Source organism: Pseudophryne corroboree, chromosome 3 (assembly GCF_028390025.1).
Source record: "Pseudophryne corroboree isolate aPseCor3 chromosome 3, aPseCor3.hap2, whole genome shotgun sequence".
NCBI classification, from domain to species: domain Eukaryota; kingdom Metazoa; phylum Chordata; class Amphibia; order Anura; family Myobatrachidae; genus Pseudophryne; species Pseudophryne corroboree.
The window spans coordinates 501,543,041-501,558,956 of NC_086446.1; the positions used below are offsets into that span (position 1 = coordinate 501,543,041).

The window sequence follows — 15,916 nt, forward strand, 5'->3', positions numbered from 1 at the left end:
GTGTGACGGTCTTCCACGTAAGGTACTTTACATTCACCTCCTGTAACGGTTCAAACCAGTCCGTTTGGAGGAAGTGCAGAACCAAATTGAGATCCCAAGGTGCCGTGGGAGGCACAAAGGGAGGTTGGATGTGCAAAACACCCTTCAAGAACGTCTGGACCTCAGGGAGAGAAGCCAAATGTTTCTGAAAGTAAATAGATAAGGCCAAAATCTGAACTTTAACGGAGACTAGGCGTAGGCCCACATCCACTCCCAACTGCAGAAAAAGCAGGAAACGTCCCAAATGAAATTCCACCGCAGAATATTGTCTAGTTTCACACCAAGAGACAAACTTCTTCCATATACGGTGGTAATGTTTAGACGCTACCCCCTTCCTGGCTTGGATCATAGTCGGGATGACCTGGTCAGGAATCCCTCTCCTGGCTAGAATCAGCCGTTCAACGTAGCCATGGTAAGTCTTGATAGACGAATGGGCCCTGTTGCAGAAGATCCTCACGAAGAGGTAGAGGCCACGGATCTTCGATCAGCATCTGAGAAAATCCGCGTACCAGGCCCTTCGAGGCCAGTCCGGAGCAATGAGAATTGCTTGAACCTATTCCCTTTTTATTCTCTTTAGAATTCTTGGGATCAGAGCAAGTGAAGGAAACACGTACACCAGCTGGTAGACCCACGGAGTTGTCAGAGCATCGACCGCCACTGCTTGTGGGTCTCTCGACCTGGAACAATACCGCTTGAGCTTCTTGTTGAGTCGAGAGGCCATCATGTCAATCTGTGGATATCCCCACCGACGTGTCAACCACTGGAACACCTCCGGGTGAAGGCCCCACTCCCCCGGGTGCACGTCGTGTCTGCTGAGGAAGTCTGCTTCCCAGTTGTCTACTCCCGGAATGAAGACCACCAACAGCGCCATGGCGTGTTTTTCCACCCAGGTGAGAATTCTTGACACCTCTGACATTGCGGCTCTGCTTATCGTTCCGCCCTGTCGGTTTATGTACATTACCGCCGTCACATTGTCTAACTAGACTTGAATAGCCTGACACCGAAGTAGAGATGGGGCCTGCAGAAGGGCGTTGTAGATAGCCCTGAGTTCCAGGATGTTTACTGGAAGGACGACTACCTGACTTAACTATCTTCCTTGAAACTGCACCCCCAAGGTGACTGCTCCCCAACCTCTGAGGCTTGCTTCTATGGTTAGCAGAATCCAATTCTGAATCCCGAACCTCCGACCCTCGACGAAGTGAGAAGTCTGTAGCCACCACAGAAGGGAGATCCTGGCTCTTGGCGACAGATGGATCCTCTGGTGCATGTGAAGATGCGATCCGGACCATTTGTCCAATAGATATAGCTGGAAGGGCCTCGCATGAAATCTTCCGTACTTAAGTGTCTCGTATGAAGCCACCATTTTCCCCAGAAGACGAATGCACAGAGATCCAGGTTGGCTTCAGGACAGCCCGAACCATTGACTGGATTACCATAGCCTTTTCCAAGGGAAGGAACACTCTCTGAGACTCTGTGTCCAGTATCATTCCCAGGAAAGAAAGCCTCTGTGTCGGTTCCAGGTGAGATTTTGATAAGTTCAGAATCCACCCGTGATCCAGGAGTAGTCTGGTTGAGAGACCAATGCTGTCCAACAACTGCTCCCTGGATGGTGCCTTTATCAGAAGATTATCCAGGTACGGAATTATGTGCACTCCCAGTTTGCGGAGTAGAAACATCATCTCTGCCATCACTTTGGTGAACACTCTCGGTACCGTGGAGAGACCAAATGGCAGGGCCAGGAACTGGTAGTAACAGTCATGCACAGCAAATCGTAGATAAGTCTGATGAAGCGGCCAGATCAGAATGTGAAGGTATGCATCCTTGATATCCAGAGACACTAGGAATTCCCCCTCCTCCAGACCAGAGATCACCACTCTCAGAGACTCCACCTTGAATTTGAACACTCTTAAGTACAGGTTCAACGACTTGAGGTTCAGAATCGGTCTTACCAAACCGTCCAGTTTCGGTACTACAAACAAGTTGGAATAGTACCCCTTGTTTTGCAAAAGAGGTGGAACTGGAACAATGACCTGAGTCTGTACCAGTTTTTGAATGGCGTCCTGTAAAGTTATGCTTGCCTCTTGTGAAACTGGTAAGCCTGATTTGAAGAATCTGTGAGCTGGGAGCTCCTGAAACTCCAGTCTGTAGCCCAGGGAAATAAGATCTATGACCCAGGGATCCTGGTACGAATCTGTCCAGATGTGACTGAAGAATTTTAGTCGGGCTCCCACCTGCCAGTCTTCCAGGCATCGCGGTCCATCGTCATGCTGAAGGTGTTGAGGAAGCAGAGCTTGAGCCCTGTTCCTGTGAACTGGTAGTTGCCGGTTAGCGTGGTTTACTTATAGCGCCTCTGGTGGCTTTAGAAGCACCTCTGGGTTTGCCCCTAAACTTGGCCATCCGAAAGGACTGTAAATTGGGACCTGAGTAAGCCTTCCTAGCTGGGGAAGCTGTAGAAGGAAGATATGTAGACTTACCCGCAGTAGCTTTAGAGATCCATTTGCCTAGTTCATCTTCAAATAAGGCCTCTCCTGTGAATGGTAGGCCTCACACGCCTTTCCTGGAGTCCGCGTCAGCAGTCCACTGACGTAGCCACAAGCCCCTGCGTGCCGACACTGCCATAGCAGTGGTGCGTGCATTAAGCAAGCCTATTTCTTTTATGGCTTCCACCATAAAGTTTGCAGAGTCCTGTATATGTTGCAGGAGTAAAATAATCTCCCCTTGAGGCAAGGTATCTAACCCCTCTATTAGGTTAGCCAACCATTTTGCAATGGCTCTTGTAATCCACCCACATGCTATAGTGGGTCTCTGGGCCACCCTAGCAGCTGTATACAAGGATTTGAGTGTGGTCTCAATTTTACGATCAGCTGCGTATTTCAGGGAGGCTGCACCCGGGACAGGATATACAATTTTTTGTGACAGCCTGGATACTGATGCATCCACTATCAGTGGATTTTCCCATTTTTTCCTATCCTCAGGAGGAAAAGGAAAAGATAACCTTTTAGGGATTTGAAATTTCCTATTAGGATTAACCCACAGTTCTTCAAACAGGGTATTTAGTTCCTTTGACACAGGAAAAATGGCTGATTTCTTTATTATATTAAAATAAGAGTCCCCACTCTCCTCTGTCACCTTATCAGGGACATGCAGAACGTCTCTGGTAGCCTCTATTCCCTGTGACAGAGTACCCTGCCCCACCTCGGAGTCCGCCTCCCCCTCCTCCATGTCTGATCCCTCATCATCAGAGTCAGACTGCAGGATATGGGTCAAAGTACGTTTTTGCGGACAAATGGCAGAGGACTGAGACGCTGGTTTGGGTACGGAGTCTCTTTTCATAAACTCAGTCATAGATTGTCTTAAGTATTGCGTCTCTTTCTCATTGCGGGACAATTGAGTAGAAATGGAGGAAATCATTCCTCTAATGGAGTCTAGCCATGCTGGTTCTGCCCCGCTACCTTGGAAAGGGATACTACACTGAATACACACCAGTGAACCCCCTGGTGAAGAGGAACACTGTGCCTTACATGAAACACGCGCGGTCTTCCCGCTTTTTTTTTATACTGGCTGTGTGTCTGAGTGCATAAAATGGAGACAGACTCCTTTTATGGCTTTGTTGCCAGTCTGGGTACTGTGTCCGCTGTTCAGCGTCTGTGTCCTTACACAGCGGGAGATGCAGTCCGCCCCGTTCAAAAGCCGTGCATCTCCGTGCCCTCATGCCGCGATAGTGGCCAGCGACCCGCTAACCGGGACGACGGCTTAGTACTCACCACTCTTCTTTCTTCTGGCTCTGTTAGGGGTGGCGGTGTGCTGCGGGAATGTACGCTCGCCGCAGTGGGGCTTACGAATAGTTACCTCAGGAGCTAGTGTCCTGTCAGCGAGGAACGGGACCATTAACCCTGAGAGGAGTTGGGCCGTTCCCCCCCCACCCCCCACAAAGCAGGCAGGCTGGTGCCATCCAGTCCTGCCTAAAAACAACAAACACAGAAAATAAATGCAGATAACTCTTCAGGAGCTTCCAGAGATGTGACCGGCTCCTCCGGGCACAATTTCTAAACTGAGTCTGGTAGGAGGGGCTTAGAGGGAGGAGCCAGCGCACACTATCAATTCTTAAAGTGTCCATGGCTCCTAGTGGATCAGTCTATACCCCATGGTACTAAATGGATTCCCAGTATCCCCTAGGACGTAAGAGAAACAGCAGCAATAGTTTACAGACTCATATGCATCAGGCACTTATCCAACTATTCGTACTCAAAGGTAGATAGAGACTTAGTGCTGTATCACCCGGCTCAGGAGAGTGGGATACAGGGAGACTTCACCCCGCTTCCAGGATCGATCAATACGTTAGTGAACGCTGAGTGGATCCAGACGCTATTAGTGTACACAATCGCCCCATGAACCTACAGTGAACACAGACGCACAAGTGAACACTGACGCACCAGCCACACAGCCTCCTATGCTGCACCTGGGTCCTTTTATATACACAGCGTCTCAGACGAAAGCGGATACTCAGTTCATGGCGGGAAACTCGGGACGAAACTGGTCATGAACCCTGGGGGGGGGGCGACCAAGGGAGCATATTACTCCCCACTGCTGACATCAACCCTAGGGATCGTGGCCTCATACTACCCCTGGAGCCTATGATTCCTGAGGCACAGCGCTGGTGCGCCCGAGGTGGCAGCCGCGTCAGCGACTGTTCGGTAGTCTCCAACCCGAAACAGTGCGGCTGTGTCTCGCGTTTCCCCTACTAAGCGGAACCGATGCCTTACCTTCTCCCCATGCTCCGGCCACAGCCTGGTAACGTCAGCTGGACTTGCTAGTACATCCTACTCAGACGCCCGCTGAAACAGCACTGTAAATGTGGGTAACCACTGTCGCGACCCGGCGGGGAGTTGTTGGAGTGACTCTTTCCAAGGTACGTATGAGACGCTTTTTAGAAAGATCGCTCAAAAAAAAACAGACTATAAAAATAAAATAAAGCTTATGGCTGCTAAAAACCAGCAGCCCATTGACCATGGTCCGGCTCCTGCCACACCAAACAAAAAGCTGGATTTGCCTGAGCCAGGAGACGGGGATATAGGGACGGTCCCGTTGCATGCTGGAAGGCCGAAAGCTTTGATCGTTTGGTGTCAATCCGCTGTCGCTACTACATATCCCAATGTTATCCTGTTGATAACCTGTGGACCCTGACGGAGAAAGTCTCTTTTGGGGAAGACCATTAAAGAGACTATTGCAATAATCAATACGGGAGATAATGAGTGCATGAATTAGAGGTTTCTGCAGTGTCTTGTGTAAGATACGGGTGTATTCTGGATGTTTTTAAGATTATTGCAACAGGATTTGGAAACAGACTGAATGTGGGGAACATAGGACAGTTCAGAAACAAGGATAACACCTAGCTAGCGAGCTTATGGGGTAAGGTTGATTGTCAGGATTAGTTTCAGAGAAGAATCACACCAAAGTATGTAATGGAAACCTAATGAGGGTTCGGTGATTGTCCAAATGTTCACATCCCTTTTAACCATAGGGAAAAATTACACCTGACTGCACCTACAGTAGATCAAATCCAGTGCCCATGCTTTATTACCCTTTTCTATTCCCACGTGTATACAGCATATTATATTTATCCTTCATGCAGCACTAAGTGAACAGTAAGCAACCCTCTGTACTTTGCTGTTGGGCTAATCATACACAACATGACTAGGTTAGGAGTCAGCAACAGAAATCACCTATACTTTGGGCAGTACGGACGGTGTAATGGTTAGCATTACTGCCTCACAGCACTGAGGTCATGAGTTCAATTCCCACCATGGCTCTAACTGTGTGGAGTTTGTATATTCTCCCTGTGCTTGCGTGGGTTTCCTCTGGGTACTGCGGTTTCCTCCCACAATCCCAAAAAATATACAAGTAGGTTCAATGGCTCCAAACAAAATTAACCCTAGCGTGAATGTGTGTGCATGTACACATGGTAGGAAATATATAATGTAAGCTCCACTGTGGCAGACTGATGGGAAAATATTTTCTGTAAAAGTGCTGCGGAATATGTGCGCGACATATAAATAACTAGTAATAAATAAACAATACTTTGGTGTCTTCTAATTGCTGTTTGAATAAAAAAAATCACCTTATGTACCGTACTACACAGCACACATATTTTGCCGTGAATAGTTAGCCATTCATATCAGTCCTTACCCCAGTGGGATTTATAATCTACTAGCTGGAGTACCCGGCGATTTTAAGAATGTCTGTTAGCAAAAATAAATGGAAATCTTAAACACACAGAACAACATTGTAGATAGCTGAATACCCATGCTTCGCTACAGGATGAGGATGGTAAATTAGAATGATAGTTGTTCGTTAATTTAGTTGGTTGGAGATCTAGTATATAGGCGTATCTTGCTTCCCTGACACACTTTGTGTAGTGGGTGGACCCCTTTTTGGTCCCCCAAGGGACTCTGCTCTTCCCTCTTTACAACTCTCAATCTGTGGCTTCCTGCTACCTCCATTCCCCTCCTCACATCATGTCACTGGCCCTGTCACATGCAGCCCTGTGATCACTGGCATAACATGCTGCCTCACCCATAGGGGTGTCTTACCCCCACAGTGTTTGTTCCCAGCTTGTAAGTCTTATGTGTACCAAGTTTGTTGTAAATTGGTCCAGGCATTCTGGAGTTATGCTGTCTTCTGAAATACTCTGTGCTGCTGTTCCACCCCTAGGGTTGCTACAGGTGTCTAACCCCCACAGAGTTTTTTACCAGATTGTAAGGCAGATGTGTACCAATTTTTTTAGTACATTGCTCCAGCAATTCCTGAGTTATGCTGTCTCCCCTCCTAGGGGCGCTAGGGATTTCTAATTGTTTTATACCCCCTTCACACCGCAGCTATAACCCGGTAAATTGTCGTTTTTTAAGCCTTCCAAAACGGTTCTAGCTGCGGTGTGAAAGGGCCACTTTGAATTTACTGGTTACAGATTACTGGTATTTTAAAACGGTTAAAAAGCAGGGTCCTACACGGTTCAGACCCATTTCATTGTGCAATGTGAAAGGCTCATAAACAGTATTTCCAAACCACAGAAGGTGATAGGCTGTCTCCATGCGTGATGTCACCAGGCAGAAGCAGGAAATAAACTGGAGGAAACACATGAGAGTGAAGAAGCATTTTATTATACAGAAAACAGTTTAAAATGGCAAATTGGAGTGATCAAGAGGTTAGGGAGCTGCTTAGGATCAGAGGGGATGAAGAAATATGTAGACAAATCACTGGGACAGTGAAGGATGCAGTAATCTACAAAAACATGGTAAAGATGCTTAAAGCTGCTGGGTTCCATCGTACGACTAGCCAAATTATTAATAATGAATTAATAATTATTAATAATGTGTGGGCCAGAAAAGTCCATTTAAAATGACAACCACTGTTTTCTATGGGAGAAACTGGTTCAGTGTGAAAGGTACCAAAACGGTAATGAAACGGTAATATACCAGTTACTACATGCGATGTGAAGGGGGTTTAACTGCTCAGACCCGTTTTAAGAACCGTTTAAAGAACCGTTTAAAGAACCGTTTCAAAAGCAGTGTTTGTGATGTTAAAGCGGTATTAGTTGCCTCAGCCATGTTTTAATACGCTCGTATGTAAAATTACACGATCTTCGCTTGTAAACTGTGGATTTGTATAGAAAGACAGAAGGACAAATTTTCGCTTTTATATAGTAGATATTCCCTACCACATGTACACACTAGGGATAATTGTAGTAAGGAGACAATCCACAAGTTTATTTTTGGATTGTGGGAGGAAACCCACACACGTATGGGTAGAATATACAAACTTTTTACAGTTAGGGTGGGAATCAAACTCAATAATTGTGAGATGAGGAGGAAATGCTAACCACTACACAACCCTTGCCTTAATAACCTTCTATACAGGACTACTCCTTGTCATAAAGTAGAAACCTAAAAACATATTTAACTGTAAGAGCACATACCACATCAGCCGGCCGCTCATTCCCAGCCTTCTCCACAGATGTGGAAACCACTGAGTTGTCCCCGGACTGTTTCATATGGCTGTGAACAGTACAAAAATGGTTAATACTTTGTGTATTTTTAAAATACATAGATCAATTTCATATATGCCGTTATTATAAATGCACATTCTGACTGAAAAAATCTTGTCCAGATAAATATATCCCATTCTTGCTATAATCTACTTGGTTTTGGTTTAATTTTTTTGAAAGTTCAGGATGTCATTAGATGCTTAGAGGTTTCTTAATAATTATGATTGCGCAGTAAAAAATATTTGCTGGAAAATTGGGCCATTTTTGGGTTTATATATGTTATGGCGCCCATAGATCACAGATGTATTGGGGCAAAATCCCGATCTCCTAATGCCCAGGTCAAAGATTTGCAAATATTATTAAAAAATCCTGGTTCCTGATCCAAACCAAAGATTGTCAGGATCAGCAAATCGGGCTATTAACATTTTTCATATCCCCGATTCCACCTCTCGCCACTGATTGGCGGATCTGGGAAACGGGGCCACAGATGTATGGGGGCCATTACGTAAGGTCTTAAAAAAGAAAAAACATATACTTCAGAACAGCCCAGCAAATGCCCAATACATACTGTCAGTCACATATAGTAATTACAGAAACCAATGTGATGTAACATGTATTAGTTATCCTGTGTGCAGATGTCAAAGTGAGAACAGTACAATCACAATTTTTAAAGAGCTTCTTTGTATCATATCACAGCAATATATTCTCATTCATATTCATTTTCTCCCTCATGGAGAGGGTCAGGTAGGCAAGTATGCCCTCACCCTGTCACAAACACACGACAATCATGCACACACAGTGACATCTCTTGCAACTTGCACAATGCCACCAATTAAAGTCAAGTGCGCACACATGTTGACAATCCCCCAAACACACACACCCCAACTTCATGCATGCACAGTATACCTCTCTCATGCACAGGGACACCCAGCACTGTCGCACACACCCTCAATGTGACACACCTCCATGTCATGTGCACAGTGTCAACCTCATTGTCACACCAGCACAGTGACACTACCCTAATGTCATGACCACAGTGACCACTGCAGAATCTCATGTGCACATCCACATAGTGATACCATCCGACACGCGCACGAAGAGTGACACCGCTCCAAAGTCACGAGCACAGTGATACCAACCAGTCACAGTGACAACCACTCCCATGTCACACACGTGTATACAGTAACAGTCATGCGCACACTGCAACACACGTACTGTCTCCTGTCATGAGCGCACACACACACATGCACCATCTACTGTGATGCTTGCACGCCATGACACCACCCAAGGCCACGTTCATGCACACAGGAATACTCCCCCACTTTCCCACCCACGAGTAAGACACACATAGTGGCAAAACCACTGTACCCCCAGTGTGAAACCCAAATACAGTGATACACATGCACAAGCACAGTGACACCCAAACAAACAGTGATATAACTCCACGGTCTACTGACACCCTTCACTGTCACACATAGACACACATCACTGGTATGCATAGTCACATCCCTCCACTATCACACACACACACACACAGTGACACCTTCCACTGTCACAGAGACACCCATCACTAGGCTGACCATATTATCCCTTTTACCTGGGACACTCATGGATTACAGGTTCTGTGGCTGGCTGATTACAAGACTACATTTCACCTGGTTTTAAGCAGTCACAGACCCCGTGTAATTCACGAGTGCCCCACGTAAAAGGGATAATATGGTCAGCCTACCCATCACTCTCACAAACACAGTGACAATGTTACACACAAACACCAGGTGGTCTCTCCCCCACCACCGGTGCCGCACACCTGAGCCTCCCGCATCAACCACGTGCTCTACCTGTAAGATTTGAACTACAGAGGGATCCGGGGTGGAGACTGAAGCTGATTGGCTGGCATCACAGGCCTGCTCATTTCACATTGGCTGTTTCCGCCGTCATGTCAGCGCTGTTACACCAGCCCCGAATGATCACAACAGTGTTATGCGCCAAAGGCACTGGCAGGGCTATTAACCCGTCATTCCGGAGCACAGGCCTGAGACCAGCGGCGGCTGCGGCCGTCTCCCCACTCAGCGCGGCGCTCCCTCTCCAGCTCTGTAACCCCTTCTGTGACTGTGCTTATTCCGGTTTAGTAACTATGTCAGCGATGTTAGTTACTCTGATTTTTTTTTTTTATCCGTTGATTGTGTTGCTCCTGCTAGTCACTTTGGTTGATTAAGCTGGTCAGTGTTGTCATTTGTAAAGGCATGTTAGCAAACTCCGCGCAAAATCCGGAATTGTTAAGTTGTAAGTGATGCTATTTACAGAGTTGTGGCCCATTTATCATTTATTAACTATTTAAAACTTGTTGCATATGATAAATGGAGCTTCAGCCAATCAGCTCCCAGCTGTAATTTTTTCACGTGACAATAAGGCCATGTACACATCCGAGTGTGTGTTCCCGGCAGATCCGACGTGGGATGGGACCCTGCATTGTGTTGTGCATACACACTTGCATGATGCAGGGGTTGACGCGCATTGTTCAATGTCATACATGATGGGCCAAATTCAGATCTGATCGCTGGGCTGCTAATTTTGCTGTCCTGCGATCAGATAGTCGCCGCCTCCAGGGGGGGGAGTGTAAATTTGCTTTGTGCAGTCTATGCGCAACCCAGAACTTACTCCTACAGTGCGATGAGAACGGGGTGATCAGGGCCGGAGCTGATGTCAGACACCCTCCCTGAAAACGCTTGGGCACGCCTGCGTTTTCCTGAACACTCCCGGTAAACGCTCAGATGCCACCCAACGGCCTCTTCCTGTCAATCACCTTGCGAACCCCTGTGCAATCGGATTTTTTGCACCATCACGTTGCTGACCGGCGATGCCCATTGTTGCTATTTGACGCGCGTGTGTATTGCGGTGCATACGCACGTGCAGTTAGGATCTGAACGCACAGCAGCGATCAGATCTGAATTACCCCCGATATCCTTTAGTTGGCCATACAGCATGGCAAACCAGAAGATATCACATGCAACCCGCGGGAGTGCACAAGCGGGCATATGCACTGCCTGATATGTCATTTTGATTTGGCCGGAAATGGCATTGTGCCAGTATCAGTGTAGTATGCTTTGCACCCACTCTTAGGAGCTGATTAGCTGGAGCACCATTTATCAAATGCAATGAGTTTTAAATAGCTAAGACTTGTTGATACAGTAAATGAGTCATTTTACAAAACAAAACAAAAAAACCATCCCCCTTACATTACCCCATCCAAGATATATATACGGACGTATAAAATAGGTTTCCAGGGACACTTTGTGCTAGGAAACGCCAGCAGAAGCAGTCACTCCATATCACCCACCAAGTGATATGGTATTAGCAGACCTTTTGAAAATTACATTTCTCTGACGTCCTAAGTGGATGCTGGGGACTCCGTCAGGACCATGGGGTATAGCGGCTCCGCAGGAGACAGGGCACAAAAGTAAAAGCTTTAGGATCAGGTGGTGTGCACTGGCTCCTCCCCCTATGACCCTCCTCCAAGCCTCAGTTAGGTTTTTGTGCCCGGCCGAGAAGGGTGCAATCTAGGTGGCTCTCCTAAAGAGCTGCTTAGAGTAAAAGTTTTGTTAGGTTTTTTATTTTCAGTGAGTCCTGCTGGCAACAGGCTCACTGCAACGAGGGACTTAGGGGAGAAGAAGTGAACTCACCTGCGTGCAGGATGGATTGGCTTCTTAGGCTACTGGACACTAGCTCCAGAAGGACGATCACAGGTACAGCCTGGATGGGTCACCGGAGCCGCGCCGCCGACCCCCTTGCAGATGCTGAAGAGAGAAGAGGTCCAGAAATCGGCGGCTGAAGACTTCTCAGTCTTCATGAGGTAGCGCACAGCACTGCAGCTGTGCGCCATTGCTCTCAGCACACTTCACACCAACGGTCACTGAGGGTGCAGGGCGCTTGGGGGGGGCGCCCTGGGCAGCAATGAAAGTACCTATGCTGGCTAAAAATACATCACATATAGCCCCTGGGGCTATATGGATGTATTTAACCCCTGCCAGGTTCTCAGAAAAACGGGAGAAGAAGCCCGCCGAAAAGGGGGCGGGGCCTATTCTCCTCAGCACACAGCGCCATTTTCCTACACAGCTCCGCTGCTAGGAAGGCTCCCAGGCTCTCCCCTGCACTGCACTACAGAAACAGGGTTAAAACAGAGAGGGGGGGGCACTTATTTGGCGATATTATTATATATTAAGATGCGATAAGGGAAAACACTTATATAAGGTTGTCCCTGTATAATATAGCGTTTTGGTGTGTGCTGGCAAACTCTCCCTCTGTCTCCCCAAATGGCTAGTGGGGTCCTGTCCTCTATCAGAGCATTCCCTGTGTGTGTGCTGTGTGTCGGTACGTGTGTGTCGACATGTATGAGGACGATGTTGGTGAGGAGGCGGAGCAATTGCCTGTAATGGTGATGTCACTCTCTAGGGAGTCGACACCGGAATGGATGGCTTATTTAGGGAATTACGTGATAATGTCAACACGCTGCAAGGTCGGTTGACGACATGAGACGGCCGGCAAACCAATTAGTACCTGTCCAGGCGTCTCAAACACCGTCAGGGGCTTTAAAACGCCCATTTACCTCAGTCGGTCGACACAGACACGGACACTGACTCCAGTGTCGACGGTGAAGAAACAAACGTATTTTCCATTTGGGCCACACGTTACATGTTAAGGGCAATGAAGGAGGTGTTACATATTTCTGATACTACAAGTACCACAAAAGAGGGTATTATGTGGGGTGTGAAAAAACTACCCGTAGTTTTTCCTGAATCAGATAAATTAAATAAAGTGTGTGATGATGCGTGGGTTTCCCCCGATAGAAAATTATTGGCGTTATACCCTTTCCCGCCAGAAGTTAGGGCGCGTTGGGAAACACCCCTTAGGGTGGATAAGGCGCTCACACGCTTATCAAAACAAGTGGCGTTACCATCTCCAGATACGGCCGCCCTCAAGGAGCCAGCTGATAGGAGGCTGGAAAATATCCTAAAAAGTATATACACACATACTGGTGTTATACTGCGACCAGCGATCGCCTCAGCCTGGATGTGCAGCGCTGGGGTGGCTTGGTCGGATTCCCTGACTGAAAATATTGATACCCTTGACAGGGACAGTATTTTATTGACTATAGAGCATTTAAAGGATGCATTTCTATATATGCGAGATGCACAGAGGGATATTTGCACTCTGGCATCAAGAGTAAGTGCGATGTCCATATCTGCCAGAAGATGTTTATGGACACGACAGTGGTCAGGTGATGCAGATTCCAAACGGCACATGGAAGTATTGCCGTATAAAGGGGAGGAGTTATTTGGGGTCGGTCCATCGGACCTGGTGGCCACGGCAACAGCTGAAAAATCCACCTTTTTTACCCCAAGTCACATCTAAGCAGAAAAAGACACCGTCTTTTCAGCCTCAGTCCTTTCGTCCCCATAAGGGCAAGCAGGCAAAAGGCCAGTCATATCTGCCCAGGGATAGAGGAAAGGGAAGAAGACTGCAGCAGGCAGCCCATTCCCAGGAACAGAAGCCCTCCACCGCTTTTGCCAAGTCCTCAGCATGACGCTGGGGCCGTACAAGCGGACTCAGGTGCGGTGGGGGGGTCGTCTCAAGAGTTTCAGCGCGCAGTGGGCTCACTCGCAAGTGGACCCCTGGATCCTACAAGTAGTATCCCAGGGGTACAGATTGGAAATTCGAGACGTCTCCCCCTCGCAGGTTCCTGAAGTCTGCTTTACCAACATCTCCCTCCGACAGGGAGGCAGTATTGGAAACAATTCACAAGCTGTATTCCCAGCAGGTGATAATCAAAGTACCCCTCCTACAACAAGGAAAGGGGTATTATTCCACACTATATTGTGGTACTGAAGCCAGACGGCTCGGTGAGACCTATTCTAAATCTGAAATATTTGAACATTTACATACAAAGGTTCAAATCAAGATGGAGTCACTCGGAGCAGTGATAGCGAACCAGGAAGAAGGGGACTATATGGTGTCCCTGGACATCAAGGATGCTTACCTCCATGTCCCAAATTGCCCTTCTCACCAAGGGTACCTCAGGTTCGTGGTACAAAACTGTCACTATCAGTTTCAGACGCTGCCGTTTGGATTGTCCACGGCACCCCGGGTCTTTACCAAGGTAATGGCCGAAATGATGATTCTTCTTCAAAGAAAAGGCGTCTTAATTATCCCTTACTTGGACGATCTCCTGATGAGGGCAAGGTCCAGAGAACAGTTGGAGGTCGGAGTAGCACTATCTCAAGTAGTTCTACGACAGCACGGGTGGATTCTAAATATTCCAAAATCGCAGCTGTCTCCGACGACACGTCTGCTGTTCCCAGGGATGATTCTGGACACAGTCCAGAAAAAGGTGTTTCTCCCGGAGGAGAAAGCCAGGGAGTTATCCGAGCTAGTCAGGAACCTCCTAAAACCAGGAAAAGTGTCAGTGCATCATTGCACAAGGGTCCTGGGAAAAATGGTGGCTTCTTACGAAGCGATTCCATTCGGCAGATTTCACGCAAGAACTTTTCAGTGGGATCTGCTGGAAAAATGGTCCGGATCGCATCTTCAGATGCATCAGCGGATAACCCTGTCTCCAAGGACAAGGGTGTCTCTTCTGTGGTGGCTGCAGAGTGCTCATCTACTAAAGGGCCACAGATTCGGCATTCAGGACTGGGTCCTGGTGACCACGGATGCCAGCCTGAAAGGCTGGGGAGCAGTCACACAAGGAAAAAATTTCCAGGGAGTGTGATCAAGTCTGGAGACTTCTCTCCACATAAATATACTGGAGCTAAGAGCAATTTACAATGCTCTAAGCTTAGCAAGACTTCTGCTTCAAGGTCAGCCGGTATTGATCCAGTGGGACAACATCACGGCAGTCGCCCACGTAAACAGACAGGGCGGCACAAGAAGCAGGAGGGCAATGGCAGAAACTGCAAGGATTCTTCGCTGGGCGGAAAATCATGTGATAGCACTGTCAGCAGTGTTCATTCTGGGAGTGGACAACTGGGAAGCAGACTTCCTCAGCACGACCTCCACCCGGGAGAGTGGGGACTTCATCGGGAAGTCTTCCACATGATTGTGAACCGTTGGGAAAGACCAAAGGTGGACATGATGGCGTCCCGCCTGAACAAAAAACTGGACACGTATTGCGCCAGGTCAAGAGACCCTCAGGCAATAGCTGTGGACGTTCTGGTAACACCGTGGGTGTACCAGTCGGTGTATGTGTTCCCTCCTCTGCTTCTCATACCTAAGGTACTGAGAATTATAAGACGTAGAGGAGTAAGAACTATACTCGTGGCTCCGGATTGGCCAAGAAGGACTTGGTACCCGGAACTTCAAGAGATGCTCAGAGGACTCATGGCCTCTGCCGCTAAGAAGGGACTTGCTTCAGCAAGTACCATGTCTGTTCCAAGACTTACCGCGGCTGCGTTTGACGGCATGGCGGTTGAACGCCGGATCCTAAGGGAAAAAGGCATTCCGGAAGAGGTCATTCCTACCCTGGTCAAAGCCAGGAAGGAGGTGACCGCACAACATTATCACCACATGTGGCGAAAATATGTTGCGTGGTGTGAGGCCAGGAAGGCCCCATGAAGAAATTTCAACTCGGTCGATTCCTGCATTTCCTGCAAACAGGAGTGTCTATGGGCCTCAAATTGGGGTCCATTAAGGTTCAAATTTCGGCCCTGTCGATTTTCTTCCAGAAAGAATTGGCTTCAGTTCCTGAAGTCCAGAAGTTTGTCAAGGGAGTACTGCATATACAACCCCCTTTTGTGCCTCCAGTGGCACTGTGGGATCTCAACGTAGTTCTGGGATTCCTCA

The 15,916-nt window shown here is 47.7% G+C and overlaps 2 protein-coding genes across 8 annotated transcripts in view; one reads left to right on the plus strand and one right to left on the minus strand.

Moving 5' to 3' along the window:
* B3GNTL1 (UDP-GlcNAc:betaGal beta-1,3-N-acetylglucosaminyltransferase like 1) overlaps nt 1–10,046 on the minus strand; it is a 995,378-nt gene extending 985,332 nt beyond the window's left edge. Inside the window, exons 1-2 of one of the 6 annotated variants that reach the window (XM_063961006.1) lie at nt 9,919–10,046; nt 8,012–8,090 (exon numbers count right to left, since the gene is read on the minus strand). In XM_063961006.1, coding sequence (XP_063817076.1) covers nt 8,012–8,086 — 75 coding nt within the window. In that variant the 5' untranslated portion in view covers nt 8,087–8,090; nt 9,919–10,046. The other 5 variants (XM_063961011.1, XM_063961009.1, XM_063961007.1 and 2 more) reach the window with 5 other exon arrangements.
* METRNL (meteorin like, glial cell differentiation regulator) overlaps nt 10,029–15,916 on the plus strand; it is a 72,944-nt gene continuing 67,056 nt past the window's right edge. Inside the window, exon 1 of one of the 2 annotated variants that reach the window (XM_063961013.1) lies at nt 10,029–10,216. In XM_063961013.1, the coding sequence (XP_063817083.1) occupies nt 10,044–10,216 (173 nt within the window). In that variant the 5' untranslated portion in view covers nt 10,029–10,043. Of the gene's footprint in view, nt 10,226–15,916 lie in introns of both variants that reach the window. The other variant, XM_063961012.1, reaches the window with a different exon arrangement.